Source organism: Ictalurus punctatus, chromosome 1 (genome assembly GCF_001660625.3).
Source record: "Ictalurus punctatus breed USDA103 chromosome 1, Coco_2.0, whole genome shotgun sequence".
Classification (NCBI taxonomy): domain Eukaryota; kingdom Metazoa; phylum Chordata; class Actinopteri; order Siluriformes; family Ictaluridae; genus Ictalurus; species Ictalurus punctatus.
The window spans coordinates 7180910-7197569 of NC_030416.2; the positions used below are offsets into that span (position 1 = coordinate 7180910).

Sequence of the window (16660 nt, forward strand, 5' to 3'; positions counted from 1 at the left end):
ATAAGTATGCACACCGTTTTATAATTGGGGATGTGGCTGTGTTCAGAATGAACCAATCACATTCAATAAAAAGAATTATCATCAGAGGTGGGCAGAGTAGACAAATATTTTAGTCAGCAAGTAAAAATACTCATAAAAATAATTATTTATGTAACAGTAAAAATAATAATTTTAATAATTACTTGAGTAAGAGCAATAAATTATCAGATGAGAAGACTACTCAAATAGCAAGTTACTAGCCACTTCCAATCTGATTCCAATGAAGGGAATATCCTGAATCTCAGATTACATGGAGAACTGTAATTCACACCTCTCCTTGAAAGTCTGTCTGTTCTGTTTATATGCTATTAAACCTGGGTTCAATATCCCCGTCCTGTGATGGGTACAATAACACATAACCTGTCATTTTCAACACAAAATCGCACACACACACCCCAAAAAACAAACATCTTCCCAACAGTTGACTGTAATTTTTAACACAAACTTGGCAGTATCTGCATTTAAACAAGACAACAGCGAACAAAAGAACAGACTATGGACCGGAGTGTGTGTGTGTCTTGACATCTTTTTTCATGGGCTAAGTCCTGGAAGATAATGGCCAAAGAGGGTAATGAAGCAAGCCTGTCGATGGAGGCAGGACACCCACCCCCCCTTTGGCCATTATCTTCCAGGACATAACCCGCAAAAAAGTAGGGTTTTTTGCGTCCGCAAACCTCTTTATTAGACCCGCAACCTCATTACACATGATATAAACGATTATTTTTTAAAAGTACATATATTCATTAACATTTAACAGTAACAGAGGAAGGCCACCGAATGTAGCAAAGTAAAAATACATTTCTGTGATAAATTTTTTTTTACTTAAGAGTAAGTATATATATGGCCAGTTAAACAAAAGTAATTTTTTTTTCAAAAAGTTACTCAAGTAAATGTAGCAAAGTAAATGTAGCATGATACTACCAACTCTGAATATCATATAGCTGATATCGAAATTATTCTGATTAACCCCAAATAAAGACCAGCTGATTTTCTTGAAATTTACTGGCTTTGACTCTTGACTGCTGAAACCATGGTCTGTAAAGAGCTGACAGAGCCTGTGGAGCTTTTTGTACCCCAGGAGAGGAGTACAAAAAAAAACAAACAAACAAAAAAACATTATATGTACCATGGAACACTGTGAAGGCCATCATCAACAAGTGGAGAAAATGGAGCACCATAGTGACATTACAAAGAACAGGACATCCTTCCAAAATTTACCCCAGTTGTGAGTTGCTGAGTTTCAGAAATACCTCCCCTCCATAATACCTTGAAGGATCTGTCTGAAAGATAGGATTCAATCCAGCACAGAGCCATTCTGGTGATGCCCAGGCTAGGGAGAGTTGACAGGAGCATCTGATGATTCACAGTGTCGAAAGCGAGAGGTTGAGTAGGATGAGGACAGATGATCTAGGGGTTGCTCTTGCTAGTCATAAGGCTTCAGTGATGGAAAGCAGAGCAGCCTCCGTGGAGTGATTGCTATTGAAGGCAGACTGCTTGGTGTCCAGGAGGTTGTTCTGTGTGAGCAAATTGGAGAGTTAATTAAAAACAGCTCTTTCAAGCATTTTGGAAAGAAAAGGGAGGAGGGAAACAGGTCTGTAATTGTCAAATTCAGCAGGGTTAAGTGACAATTTTTAAAGTAGTGGGGTAACCCCGGCCTACTTAAATGAGGTAGGGTATGTGCCAGTAGAGAGGGATGTCTTAAAGATGTGTGTGAGTGCAGGTAATAGTGTGGGAGAAGGTGAGAAGGGTTAGGGTCAAGAGGACAGGTTGTGGGAAGGCTGGGGAGGAGGAGTTTTGAGACATCAGTCTCTGAGAGCGGAGAGTAATTTATTTTTAAAGAAAAAGAAAACCAATGAATAAATTCTTCATGTTGCCCACTTACATCATTTGAAAGAAATAAAAATGAAATAACACTCACAAAATTATGAGCTCCTGAACCACACGACACCTTCAATCCCCAGGAGTTGAAACTTCCAACATTTTAGATGTACACTGTATAAAACCACAGAAAATGACAAATCACATAAGACACTCAGGAAACCATTTAAATTGAAGTGTATAACATCATGAACTAGCAAAGGAAAGAATAAATAAATAAACAGCCTTGCACCAGATGGCGTAGCATCATACCATCACAGACATTACACGCGATATAACTCTCTTAATATGATACTTTGTTGCCATAAACCAAGAAAACATACATCCAGAAGTGGTATTTAAACAAAATATTGTCACAAACGATGACATTTACCACTGGATGACGTCAAATCTACCAAGCAAACCCAAGAGCGAGCTTCTCTCCCACACTTCTCACAGCATCGTGTAGTGTGAGTGAGTGAGTGAGTGAGTGTGTGCACGCGTGTGCCCAGCCTCTTCACTTGTACCTAACATTGCTACTTACTGACACCTCCAGCTTTTCTTGCCTTTATACTTATATGGAAATGTTCATCTGAACATGAAATAGATTTCATACAATGTAAGGAAAGAAACAAAATAAGCAGACCATTTACCAATTGGCTTTCCATACTATAATAGCACGTCAGGGTTATGCATGTAACCCTGTTCCCTGAGAAGGGAACGAGAGGTTGCATTTATTATAACAGTATGGGAACGCCTTGCGCGCGTGACCGGTATCTGAAGCTTGTGTAAAATCATGCCTCTACTTATAGGCCTGCCATGATCAGGTGACGTGGCAATTAAGCGCGTCGTATGATATATATATATATATATATATATATATATATATATATATATATATATATATATATATGGCACCTGTGAACCACGCCGCCAGCCTCCATTATATGAAGCGAAGACGCTGTTCACAGGCCTGCCCTGGTATGACAGTGCTATGCAACGTCTCGTTCCCTTCTCAGGAAACAGATTTACATGCGTAACCCCGCCGTTCCCTTTCAAATGGAACTTCGACAATGCATTTAGCATAACAGTATGGGAACGGGAATACCCACTCCGTCATACCGAGGGTATGGCCTGTTCAAAAACACCCAACCCCGAGGGTGACTGCAAGACACTCGAGCCCGTTGTGGAATGAATATCCAGGCTGTAATAACGAATGAATGTGTGTGGCGTAGACAACCCTGCAGCCGCACACACATCCTGCAAGGATACCCCTTTGGACAAAGCCTTCGAGGAGGCAACCGCCCTAGTGGAATGAGCTCTTATGCCCAGAGGCATGGCGAGACCGCGTGTCATAAGCCCTAGAGATTGCTTCCACTGTCCAAGTAGAGATGCGCTGCTTTGACACAGCATCACTTTTCCTGTCGCTGCCAAAGCAGACCAGTAGCTGTTCCGACTTACGCCACTGGCCGGAGCAGTGGACGTAAGTACAAAGAGCCCTTACTGGACACAGCAGGTGCATCCTCTCTTGTGTGAGGAACAGAGGAGGGCAGAAAGTCTTCAACACCACAGGGTGGGCAGCTGATGTAGGCACTTTAGGAATATAATCTGGCCTAGGATACAGGAAGGCCTTGGCTAATCCAGAGGTAAAGTCAAGGCAGGAAAGGGCAACAGAGAGAACTTGTAGACCTCCCACTCGTTGAGAGATGTCAAGGCCAGTAAAAGAGCTAGCTTTAAAGTCAGAAGCTTCTCAGAGGCTGACTCTAAGGGCTCAAATGGGGTCCCTGACAGACCTTCCGAGACCACAGCAAGGTCCCAGGAAGGTATGCATGGCCTGCAGATGGGCCTCAGCCGTCTAACACCATGCATGAACCTTGACGTTAGAGGATTTTGCCCCACAGAGGCTCCATCAACAGGGGCATGGCTGGCCGAAATGGCAGCCCCGTAACCCTGACTGTAGAAGGAGCCACCCTGCTGAGAAACGTTCTAAGAACTCCAGGACTGTAGCTATTGTGCAGTTCACTGGGTCTAGCTGATGTTCCTCACACCACAAGACAAAAGCGGCCACTTGAGCGCATAAAATGTCCTTGTGTATGGTGCTCTAGCGTTAACCATGGTCTCTACCACCTCAGTTGTGCGACCAGAATCTATGAGCTGGTGCCCCTCTGGGGCCAGACCCACAGTTTCCATAGTCCCCAAGGGCTCAAATGGGGCACCCGACAGACCTTCCAGGACCACATAAGGTCCCAGGAAGGTATGAGTGGCCTGCAGATGGGCCTCAGCCATCTGACACCACGCATGAACCTCAAAGTTAGAGGATGTTGCCCCACAGAAGCTCCATCAAAAGGGGCATGGCTGGCCGAAACGGCGGCCAAGTAACCCTGATTGTAGAAGGAGCCCAGCCCGCTGAGAAATATTCTGTATGAACTCCAGGACTGAAGCTATTGCGCAGTTCACTGGGTCTAGCTGACGTTCCTCACGCCACAAGACAAAAAGCTGCCACTTGAGTGCAAACAATTTCCTTGTGGATGGTGCTCTAGCATTTAACATGGTTTCTACAATGTCAGTTGTGAGACCAGAATCTATGAGCTAGTGCCCCTCAGGGGCCAGACCCACAGTTTCCGTAGTTCTGGCCAAGGGTGATAAATCAGCCCTCCGGCTTGAGACAGTAGATCTACCCTAGGGGCTCAAATGTGGCCCCCGACAGACCTTCCAGGACCACAGAAGGTCCCAGGAAGGTATGCACGGCCTGCAGATGGGCCTCAGCCATTTGACACCACGCATGAACTTCGACGTTAGAGGATGTTGCCCCACAGAGGCTCCATCAACAGGGGCATGGCTGGCCGAAATGGCGGCTGCGTAACCCTGATTGTAGAAGGAGCCCACACCGCTGAGAAATGTTCTTGTAGGAGCTCCAGGACTGTAGCTATTGCGCAGTTTACTGGGTCTACAGTGGATCCCTGTGGACTGGAATCTCCCAAGGAGTGCCATCTTGCAGGGATATTATGTCTCAGAACCATGTTGGAGCTGGCCAAAAAAGTGCTACTAGCAGACTGTCTTGGCGAACTCTCGCTAGAGCTTGTGGGAGCAGAGCGATGGGTGAGCAGCATACAGATGTGACCTCGGCCACATGTGTGGACTCCACCCCAAAAGTCTCCCAAGATCCAGCTTTATCTTGCTCAGTGTTGATAGGAATGACACTACGCATGTTGGGGATAGAAACGCCCTCATCGTAGTAGAATCCTATAATCCCTAGAAAAGTTGTCCACTGCACCGGGGAAAGCATACTTTTCTGAGATTCAACCTGAGCCCCAAGCTCTTCATGTGGGCGAGAACAACATCTCGATGTTGAACCGCCAGTTCCCTGGATCGTGCTACAATTAACCTGTCCTCCAGGTAGTTTGGTAGACAGATGCCCTGGAGTCCCAGTGGAGCCAGAGTGACATCCATGCACTTTGTGAAGGTGCGAGGGGATAAAGCTAGCAATATTCCTATGTGGAAATATGCACCTTTTAGAGCTTTCGCCACAAACCAGTTCTCAAACTGAATCTGTGGCACGATCAGTTTGAGCATCAGCCTCTGAACCTGTATGTCCGAAGAGTACGGTTCAAATGACGCAGATCTAAAATTGGCCGCATACTTCCACTTTTTTGCGGAACAGGAAATAATGGCTGTAAACCTCCCTCCCTTCAGGAACGGGGTACATGTTCTATAGCCCCATTGTCCAAAAGGGAACTTACTTCCTGCGCTAATGTCGGGCTCTGGTCTGTGCTGACTGCTGTGGTGAGAACACCTGTGAACAAGGGGGGGGGGTGTCGAGCTATTAACTGAACCCGGTAACCCTTTCTACAGTATACAGAACGCATGGAGACACATTTGGCAGTAGTTTGCATGCTGCCCGATGCTCTTTTAGTGACGTTAACTATTCCACATTCTATTGGAGGGAAAGCATCAGATTTTCGTTGCCCTGTGACAGCTCGCTGACCAGAGAACGCTGAAAACTTGGGGACCGCCTTGGCTAGGGGAGACCCTACAGTAGCACTGGGGGCTACCTGCCCTAACAACCTCATGTCCCCAGATACATCCCTCCACAGCCCCTCAGGACCGCTCTCCTTTGCCTGCTTGGCCTTTATGACCATTCTCAGATCAGATCCCCTGGCTGTCTGCGGGGGTTGTTGGGCTGCCATACTCGCCTTCTGGGTCACCCTCACACTGGTGCTGGCCCAGGCTCCACTCGTGGACGCCCGGGTGAGCTCGAGACAACAGGGAAGGAACTGGCTTTTTTGAATGCCGCCATATGTCGAGCTCACTGAGCAGGTCTGCTTGGTAGGCCTGCAACCCTGTCATTGTCTGCAGTGACCCACAAGCAAGACTACTACTGCATAGGCTTGCCCACCAATGCCACAGTGGCCTTACATGGCTTGGTTGCAAGCCGGCCCCATAATTACCTGCAGTCCGTGGAGAGAGGTAGCTCTCAAACGCCTCCTCCACCTTGAGCATAGCTAAATATCCATGCCATTCATTCCCACAATGGCCGAATAATCTAACATCGTGGGGTTATGAATATGGCGTATATGTGGTTTTCCCCCTGAAACCTGAGATTTTGTCATGTACTTCTGGAAGACAGGGGAGTTTCTGCAGTGTGAGGGATTTACTTTCACTGGGCAATCACTTCAAACAGCTGTTTATATGCTGCTCTCAGTTTTTAATACATACTTCTAACTCCTTGGCGTCAGAGAGGAATTATTACCTTTTGGCTTTCCATAGCGGAAGGAGGAGTCGCGACGCGAGCTCCAAAATCCAGCGGAGAGCCGAACCCGGAAGACAGAGCAAGAGATAGAGCAGCGCTCGTCTCCGGCTCCTCTTCCGGATCTACAAGAGATCCCCCGAACCTGAGACGGCTGGTTGCCTCGGCAGCGGCCGGCCCAGATCCGCGAGGCTCTGAAACCCGACTCGCTTCGGCTTCTTTCGTTTTTTTTTCTTGAAGAGCGCGAGTCGCTTACCCCTCTTTTCCTCTATGAAATGATAGAAAAGTTAAGAGATTTTGAGAAAATACCGAGTAGAAATGAAGCGTTTTTGTCACACAAACAACACACATGCAGTCTCGCTGAAGATAATAAGGCTGGCAGCGTGGTTCACAGGTGCCATATATATATATATATATATATATATATATATATATATATATATATATATATATATATCCTGCCTTGCGCTTAATTCCTACGTCACCTGATCATGTCAGGCCTATAAGTAGAGGCATGATTTTACACAAGCTTCAGATACCGGTCACGCGCGCAAGGCGTTCCCATACTGAAAGCTCATCACATTATAGAATAAAGTTAATAAGTGGAACCTGAACATCAATAGTAACTTTCACCGTTTGAGCATGGTCTGGACTTTAAGTTCACTTGGAAATCCTCTATAAGTTATTGGTCATGGGGGGAAATAAGATTAATCCATCAGGATCACGTTACGATCTATAATTACATCATCATTTACACTCCGACTCCGTGTTGTTCATGATCAGGTGATTTGTAGGATGTAGAAATCCGTCTCCAGATTTTGAGTGAGTTTTATGAACACGGTAACGTCCCTACACGCACCTCAGACAAGATTTTTCACTTTATTCGGTTTATTCTAATTCTGTAACCTTGACAACACTGTGACGTCATGGCTCAGCCAGCAATAAAACATTCCACTCAGCTGAAGTGGTCTTTGGTTTCTACAGACAGATCACTGAGAGGTATGGCTCTACTAATATCTTCACTTTAACTAAGCTTCTTGTACAACTGTCTTTCTGTAATAATGCAAAAAAAAAAAAAATCAAAAATCTATCTTTTGATAAGTTAGTCAAGTCAAATGTATTTATATACTGTATATATCTCAGATTTAATAGACAATGAGTGTCAAGCAAAGTACTGTACATCATCTTGGCTAAATCTAAAGAGTGACATAAAAGAGATATAAAGTGAGATAAAAAGAGAAAATTAAAATAATGTAAAAACAAGAAATAAAAACATTAAAAGGCAAAACCACAGATAAAAGACAGGACAAATGCAGAAGACCTGATACTACAGAGCTCCATTTTTTCTGTTTCTTTTTATTGGTATGCTTTTAACTGAGTGTACTGAGCCATGGCAGTGAAATCTGATCCACAAATTATTAATTTTATTATATGGTAATGTCAGCTGTTTCACTCAATGGGAACATGGCTATCTTTTTAATTACTAAAGATAATATTCCATGAGTTAGTGTGCGTCAGTAATAAAGCTGAACCAGTAAAGATATTTGTAGCAAAACAAGAACCTCTAAAAGAAAGGTTAGATAACGATGCTCATTTACTTGTATGATTAACCGAAATTCAAACAAAATCTCTTACATGTCTTTAAATAGCAACTGAATTTGTTTAAGTCTGTTTATTTTGCTTTAAATCGGTGTGATGTGATTCTACTCACAGACTTGTTTCTGCACGACAGAACGATTTTCAAAAATGAGGAGGAATCACAAAAAGACACCTCAGCATCAAGCTGTGAGGAAGTTTTTTTTAACCATCCATACACTTTTAGTATTTGAAATGCATGACTACATAGCAATCAGTGTTAAAATAGAATTTGTTCATGTTTTTCTTTTATTTTCTTTCTTCTTCCTTTTTTTTGTTTATTTTTTTAATTATTTATTTATTTATTTTTTTTACAGATGCAGGGATTAAGGAGTAGTAAAATGGACATAGTGTCCAGGTACAGTCATTACACCTGTTCACACACAGGACAATTAGTATGATGAGTGTGTTTCATTTCTAACAGAAAGCTGAGTCTGAGAAGCAGAGAATGCCAGTGTAGAGTTATTAAACTCTTTGACCTTTTGATAGGAAACGATCTGAGAACAGAAGTGAAATGTTTAAAAAGTAAAATGTGTGGAAAGACTTTTATCAGAAGTGTGTTTTAATTTAACGGAATGTGTTTGTTTCTTAAAGAACAAGAGAAAAAGCAGCAATGACGATCACTCCAGAATCGAGTAACAGGCCTACAAACCAAGATTTCTTGCAGCAAACTGCACGACCTGAGGAAGTTCTGGTAAACAGATAATTAAAGGATTTTATTAGTTGACGCTCTTTATATATTATTAGGTATATTTAGATTTTTAAAAATATGTTTATTTTTTTGTGTATGCCACAGCATAGAACGCCCAGAATGGATCCGATTGGTCTTCCCCCATCCAGAGCACCGGTGTGTGGGGAAAAGTTAAGCAAAACAACCAGCAATCCTGAGGAACTTACAGGTACTACAGAGGTAAAGAGTAAGTCTCTTGAGGCTACAATTGAGGTAGAACCTCAATTAAGAACCAACATTACTGATGCTATCCTGGATTGTATAACCTCTACATCGTTCAAGAATCAGCTCGCTCTGCGCATTGTGGGTGAGATTGATGATATACTAGCAAAAGCTGTGTCCCAGGTTCACGAGAAACAGCATGCTGTGAGTTTCGAAACAGCAGAAGATAAGACGAACATCTCCCCGGAACAACAATCGAGCAACAATGTTTTCATGCCTGGCTTCAGTGATGGTGTGGCATCTGTGCTTGGTTATGCACTGATAGAAGTTAGAGAACATGTGAAAAAAACTTTTAGAAGCCAGTCACACAAATTTCAGACAGTCTCACCCACGGCATGCGATTCTGTAACAGAAATAGTGGACAGCGTCTTTGAAAGCATGCTTGATTCCTTGACTGCTCAACTGAAACCAGATGTTTGCACTGAAAGGGATCCTAGCATGATTGATTCTCTTTATAGTCATGAGTTTGATACAGTGTTTGATAGTATCCTTCCCAGCACTGACTCAGATTTCAACCAGAGTCCAGTCCATGAGCCAAGAGGAAGTGATGATGAGTCTAGTGTGACAACTCAGGGCAGTGAGACATTAGGTAAATGAATCTTCTTATGTTACATAGCCATATATTCATAGTGAGATAAGATTTTTTAAATGAATGATGTATTATTACTTATAGAAAGCATTGCATTGTACTACCATTGTGATGAATGCAAATCACATTAGTCATAGCTAAATACAATTTTTTGCCCAAATTGCAGACATTGTGAAAGAGAGAGCTGACTCCCCAAGAAGATCTACCAAAGTCCCGTTCTCCACAGTATTTGACCAGTCTTCTGGACCTGAAGTTAAGGCCAAAGATGAGGTTGAGGGCATCTTGGCTGATTCTGGAAGCATGAGCCACCTTGATGACCCTCTGACTTCAAGAATCAAATCTGACTCCGATTCGGATACAAGCGTTCTTGAGCTCACTGCTACTTCTGCAACGGAAAATGTTGACCACATGTCAAGATCTGATGAAGTAGCAGAAGAAGGACTTGTGGCTAAATCAGATGTTGAGCTTGAGCAAATCATGGCTGCTCCTTCTGAGGAAAACACTCCTTCTGACATAACTTCCCAAAGCCTTGAGCTGATTGGACACCAGGAATGTGCTAGCCCTGTCCCTTCACCACCTTCTAGTGATCAGCCAGGTAAGGGAATCTTCCTAGGATACATAGCTAAGATTTAACATGTTTATAACCTTTTAAACATTATTAATTCGTCAATCAGAAATATTTTGTGTTGCTATACCTCTGTTATATTTATGTTGAAATTATTTTGAGGTATTAAATCATGGCAAATAAATCAACCATCCATTGATGATCTTTTCACACTGTTCTCTCTTGTATCCATATTGTGACCTCCCCAAGAGGATCTGCCAGCTCTTTGCCAAACAGAGCATCTTTGACCAGTCTCACCAAAATGTAGAGAGTGATGGCAAGCGTAGACTTTCTCTGACTGGCATGGAAATGGGTTCTTCTGGAAGCAGAAGTCGCCTTGATGAACCTCAGTTCATCTGAAACTTACAACGTTGAAGAAGCTGCAGCAAAATCAGCTGGATACAAAGCAGTACTATGTTGAAATTATTCTGACGTATTAAATCATTGCAAATAAATGAACCATCCATTCATTATCTTTTTACACTGTTCTTTCTTGTATCCAAATTGTAGCCTCCCCAAGAGGACTGTCGTGGGAAATAATCTTTCCAGCCTAACAAAAAGCTTCAGAGACAGAGGGTTTGTAGATGTCAAAAGTAATTAAACTTTATTGAAACAATAAAGTGAGACAGTCTGCAGAAAGTCTAAATTATGCAACCACACACAGCCCTTTTTATACCTTTCTCCACAGCAAACTCATCTTAGGTGGGGTTTTACCTTTTCTCATTAAAAAAAAGACCAGTCTTCTTTGGCCACAATTAATTATTCAAATCTATATGTTATCTTAAATTTGTGGAGCATGCGCAGTTAGTTGTTTTACTGGAAAAGGTTTTATGAGGACAAGGTTTCTTTTTTTAAAAAGAGTCTTTGTTTTTCGTTCGTCTCTGACCAACACTCCCTTCTTATGTCTCAATGAGCTTCTGTCTGTTTCTATCTGCCATCCTAGCTGATATCCACCTCCCTTCCTGAGCCCTTTCATATAAAATGCAATTATTTCAATACAGTAATTTCAATGCATCATATTTCACAATGGCTAACATGGCTAATTACAATGAATGCAAATTATATGCTTTAATTAAAAAAAAAACAAAAAAAAAACAGCTGTGGTTGCTTATTCCACTTGTAATTTCAGGTGTAATTTGCAGTTGTAATTTTTCATGAAGTCGTCAGCCAGTAACAGTCAGGACGAGACTGGGTAGTGGAGGTGTGATATGAACAGGGTAAGAGACAAACAGGAGGTTTGCCTTACTGAAACTTCAACAACTTTTTGTACTTCAGCAATGTTAAAATAAAATAATTGAAATAATCTTTTTTGAGACGTGTTGCTGCCATCAAATTGAAAATTACCTATTTTTCCCTTAAAATTGTACATTTCCTCAGTTTAAACATGTGATATGTGTTCTACGTTCTATTGTGAATAAAATATGGGTTTAAGATTTGCAAATCATTGCATTCTGTTTTTATTTACAGTTTACCCATCTTCTATATGTTGATGCTGATAGTTGTATCTTCCTCATTTTTTTATTTTTAGCTGGAAACCCCCACAGATGCCTTTTCTTTCAGCAGAGGGAAGGTTTGAAATTATGACCCTGTGCCATGCATGGGGTTTATTCATGTAAAAAATCAGGTTGCTGGTGCTGCCATCCTTATGGAGGTCTGCAAATAGAGTCTCTGAATTTTCTATCAGTCTCTTGTTTTTGAAAACTTTTCGGTAGCGCTAAACCCTCATAGAGCAACTGTTCAGTTGAAGGTTCAGTTCAGTAAAGACTTAGTGGTGGAAAGTAAAAGTAAAAATAATTACTTGAGTAAGAGTAATAAAGTATATGATGAGAAGACTACTCAATTTACTAGTTACTTTGGATCTGAATCTGATTAAAATCAAGGAAAATCCTAAATTTCACTCTCTCTCTCTCTCTCTGTGTGTGTGTGTGTGTGTGTGTGTGTGTGTGTGTGTGTGTGTGGAGACACGGTCACTTCTTTCCCCTCTCCAAGAGGCTAAAAACATGAGGGGCTGTTGTGTCAGACCACTGCAGCGCATTGCTAGGCTCAAAAACAATTTATTCAAACAATTTACAAACAATTAATTCAATCATCTAAATATTTGTCCTGGTCAGAGTCACAGTAGTCTCACAAGTCAGACTTTTAGCTAAACCATTAAGTGACATGTTTTCAAGAGGGAGAAAACTGGAGAACCTGTAGGAAACCCACACAGGCCCAGGAGGAACCATGAAACTCTGCAAAAGGGACCACAATTCAGCATTGAACCTGAACATGAAGTAATAACACTACCCATTTTGCCAACTTACAACTGGAGCAAGCTAAAGTTGAACTAGCTTACCATATGGATTAATTAAGTAAGCAATGTTACCTAATTTATTGATACATAGAAGTCTTTAAGCAAAGAAATGTGAAGGTACAAATAAGTAAAAACATGTACAAATACTAAAAAGTAATAATGCAAAATGTGTGTGCATTTTACATATATATATATATATATATATATATATATATATATATATATATATATATATATATATATATACACACACACACACACACACACACACACACACACACACACACATATACATATACATATATATATATATATATATATATATATATATATATATATATATATATATATATATATATAATATATTTTTTTAAGTAGTACAGAAATGAAGTATGGACACAAAGTTTAAATGCATACTTAAAAAAATAAGTATGCATACTAGAATTTTAAGTATGTATGCCAAATTGTAAATATGCATACTTTAAAATCAGTTTGCAAAACAAATACTGTATATTGACAGCCACCAAGGTATATTTTATCCCTTTAAAATGTATTTTATTTATTTATTTATTTATTTGTGGGTTATATATACATGTATATTTGTTGTGCAATGGTACTTTTTGTATAGTGTAAATTTGAGGAAATAAAAAAGTGAAACTTGGTTTTGCAGCATTTAGTGTACCTGTATAATTCCACATTGTATTTTGAGGGCTGTAGTAAGATGTTGAAAAGTTCCATATTTACCATCATTAGCAAGTTAGTGTGTGTGTGTGTGTGTGTGTGTGTGTGTGTGTGTGCTAAAGTTTAGTTTAAATTCAAAAGTGTATGGTTTTGGATTTAATATTTGCTTGAGGGATAGAAGCAGATGTGAGGAGTTTTGGGATTGTGTTGTAGGTTCTGAGAAAATGGTGCATGTTCATGTATGTTGAAGCAATTGAGAAAAACTATAATAATGATATTTCTAATTTTGCTGTGTTTTCACATTTGCTGTTGTGTTTTTGGTTCTGCTGTTTAGTTTATGAATTTACTGGTGTGGTATTGATTTTGACTTTCTGTTTCATGATTTGCTGTTGTGTTTTTTGTTTATTAATATGTTTTACACTTACAGCTCACCCCATTACCGTTAAAGCAGCTCTTTATGAATGGATAGAATTGGTGAAAAAGAAAACATATGTCCGTTCATTGTGGGTGGATTATGACAAATACAGTATTTTACTCCTCTGAGGAATGCATCCCACCCATCCTGTCTTGTTCTCATTGCTTGCGTCAGAAGGTCCTGTTTTTTCCATTGAGTTTGGGTTGCACATCTGACACCAATAGCCATGCAACGTTTAATGTCACAGAGATCACACTTTTTCCCCATTCTGATGTTTGATGTGAATATTAACTGAAGCTCTTGACCTCTATCTGCATGATCTTTCATGTGCTTCTGGCACATGATTGGCTGATTGGATAACTGCACAAATGAGGAGGTGTATAGTTGTTCCTGTTAAAGTGGAGTTATGATGGTGAGTTATGTTAAATGGGCACTCAAATCAGAAATTTGCAATAAACTATATTTAAAAAATCAGGTTACAAAAAAAGTGCTTTGTCAGAAGTTGCCTGAAGTAGCACATTCAAAATGTACAGTATGCTACTCATATCTGGGGTGAAATTAAAATTATTTATAATCTCCTATATCTTTCTGCTGATACATATGACAGAAGTGTACAAGCCTTACAGAACTGTTTCTGAAAGATATCAGTTCAGATAGCATGCTCAAGCTGTGGGTGAGTCTACAGACTATTATGTAAGTGTACTACATGGGCTAGTCAAAATGTGTGTTTGGGGACATATAAAACAAATTGATTCTGTATCAGATTGTTCAGGAAGAAAGGATAGACAAGCTGAAACAAACATAATACTGAGCAGATTGTGTGACTAAAAGACCAACAGCTCTCTTAATTGTGGGCTCTGTTAATCATCTAGTTAATATCCTGTCTTGCCCAGCAAAAGACTATAAGAGCAAAACATTGGGAAAATGTTCGCACTGACCACAAAACATGACTCAACCCCCATGTAAATGTAAATGAAGTGTTTTGAGAGGCTGGTGCTATCATACCTGAAGGACATCACAGGCTCACTGCTGTATCCCTTCCAGTTTGCCTTCAGTTCAAATAGGTCTGTGGAAGATGCAGTCAACATTGTCTTGGACCACATTCTGGGGGACTACCCAGGGACCTATGCATGAATCCTTTTCCTGGACTTCAGCTCAGCATGTAATACAATCATTCCTTCACAACTCAGCCAGCTCTCCCTTCCAACACCCACCTGCAACTGGATCAAAAACTTCCTCACCAACAGAGAGCAGCAGGTGAAACTGGGGGAAATCACATACAACACCTGCACCCTTAGCACCCAGGAGTGCATGTCTTCCCCCCTTCTTTTCTACAACTACAAAAGTGATTGCACTTCTGGGGACTAATCTGTCAATATCCTGAAATTTGCCAATGACAACACAGTCATCATCCTCATTTGGGATGGTGATGAGTCCACATACAGGCAGGAAGTGGACCAGCTGTCCCTATGGTTCAGACACAAACACCTGGAACTAAACACCAGCAAGACAGTGGAGATGACAGCGGACTATAAAAAAGAACTTACTCCTCTGCCACGGCTGCATTGTGTCCAGCACTGAATCCTTCGAGTTCCTAGGCACTACCATCTGCAAGGACTTGAGGTAGGAGAGGAACATTGCCTCCATCACCAATAAAGCACGAGGATGTACTTTCTCCTCCAACTGAGGAAGCACAATCTGCCTAAGGAGCTGCTGTGCCAATTCTACAGGGCTACAACTCCATACTGTGCTCAACAGTTAATGTCTGGTTCAGCTCTGCCACCCAATTGAACAAACATAGACTTCAAAGGGTAGTAAGGTCAGCAAAGTGCATCATCAGGATCAAGCTGTTCTCCCTCCAGGACCTGTACACATCCTGTGTCAGGAAACAGGCTGGAAGAATCGTATTCACCTCTCACACGCTGCACATAGCCTGTTCAGACTCCTACCTTCTGGCAGGTGCTACAGACTAATCAGGACAAGAATTCCAGACACCAAAACAGTTTTTTTCCTGGCAGCTAGAAAGACTATACACACCTTCCTATAAACCTAAATTTATACTCGATTTTAACTTTACACTCACATGCAATACCAACACCATGTGCAATATACCTATTTATTATTCAATACATATACGTTTTCGAACAATCACTACAATGTAATTTTACTGTCATGTGCCAATATGATAACTGTTTTGTGTGAGAAGACATGCATACAGGTGACCAGCCACCTCACCTGAGAGAGGAATTAGCAAACTTAGAAAGTGCTTCCTTTTCTTCTAGGCTTGCTCTGTTATTTCTCAGTGAAACCTCACCCTCTGTACTTGTTAAGGGACATTGAATCTGTACTCTGTATCCCTTAAGTCTGTGTCTTTTTGCCAATCTGACATTTGTGATTTCTTAAGATATATTGTTGAAATCTATGGTGTTAATAAAACCCTTTTTCTTTTTTTTTTAAAATAAGCTGGCTGAACTCGTGCCACAATTATAGTTAAGATATGAAGGAAGAAACAGACGTCAGAAGAGTGACTAAAAGAAAAGACTGGAAAACCCCACCTAATGAGATCATTGTTTTAGTGTTGTATAAAGGCATGAGCCTTGATTACATTCATCAGATGATCTGCAGACATCTCGGCTTTTTTGATTCATCAAAAAAAATCAAAGTAAAAGGCTAGAATATGTTGGAAAACTTCGCTGAACCCCCAACCATTAAGCCACCATACGCCCTACATGATGATATTTATGATAATTAATTACAGCCACGTAAGAGAAGGAGCACTCCTGGCACAGAATATATTTTCAACTTTTTTATTTTGTTTGGCAAATTCTTTATCCATAAACAAAAATTT

The 16660-nt window shown here is 40.8% G+C and overlaps 1 protein-coding gene across 5 annotated transcripts; it reads left to right on the forward strand.

Moving 5' to 3' along the window:
• Positions 1 to 7135: 7135 nt before the first annotated feature.
• On the forward strand, positions 7136 to 11864 carry LOC108265359 (uncharacterized). 5 transcript variants are annotated; one of them, XR_008396364.1, is made up of 8 exons: positions 7136 to 7642; positions 8376 to 8428; positions 8596 to 8636; positions 8873 to 8972; positions 9075 to 9819; positions 9986 to 10414; positions 10636 to 10999; positions 11553 to 11864. XR_008396364.1 is itself a non-coding variant. In XM_053679963.1 (7 exons), exons 1-7 carry the CDS (start codon positions 7570 to 7572, stop codon positions 10669 to 10671), a joined length of 1467 nt encoding a protein of 488 aa, XP_053535938.1. In that variant the 5' UTR covers positions 7136 to 7569; the 3' UTR covers positions 10672 to 11864. The 5 variants fall into 5 exon arrangements, 3 of the variants coding, with proteins under 3 accessions (XP_053535938.1, XP_053535941.1, XP_053535935.1); XR_008396365.1 differs by having other exon boundaries at positions 10636 to 10832; positions 10934 to 11864; XM_053679963.1 differs by having other exon boundaries at positions 10646 to 11864.
• Positions 11865 to 16660: the final 4796 nt, after the last annotated feature.

Coding starts and splice junctions, on each gene's coding strand:
- LOC108265359 (XM_053679960.1), top strand. CDS start 7,570: ATGGCTCAGCCAGCAATAAAACATTCCACTCAGCTGAAGTGGTCTTTG. Junction 9,820..9,985: donor TCAGGGCAGTGAGACATTAG/GTAAATGAATCT, acceptor CCCAAATTGCAG/ACATTGTGAAAGAGAGAGCT. Junction 10,415..10,633: donor ACCTTCTAGTGATCAGCCAG/GTAAGGGAATCT, acceptor GACCTCCCCAAG/AGGATCTGCCAGCTCTTTGC.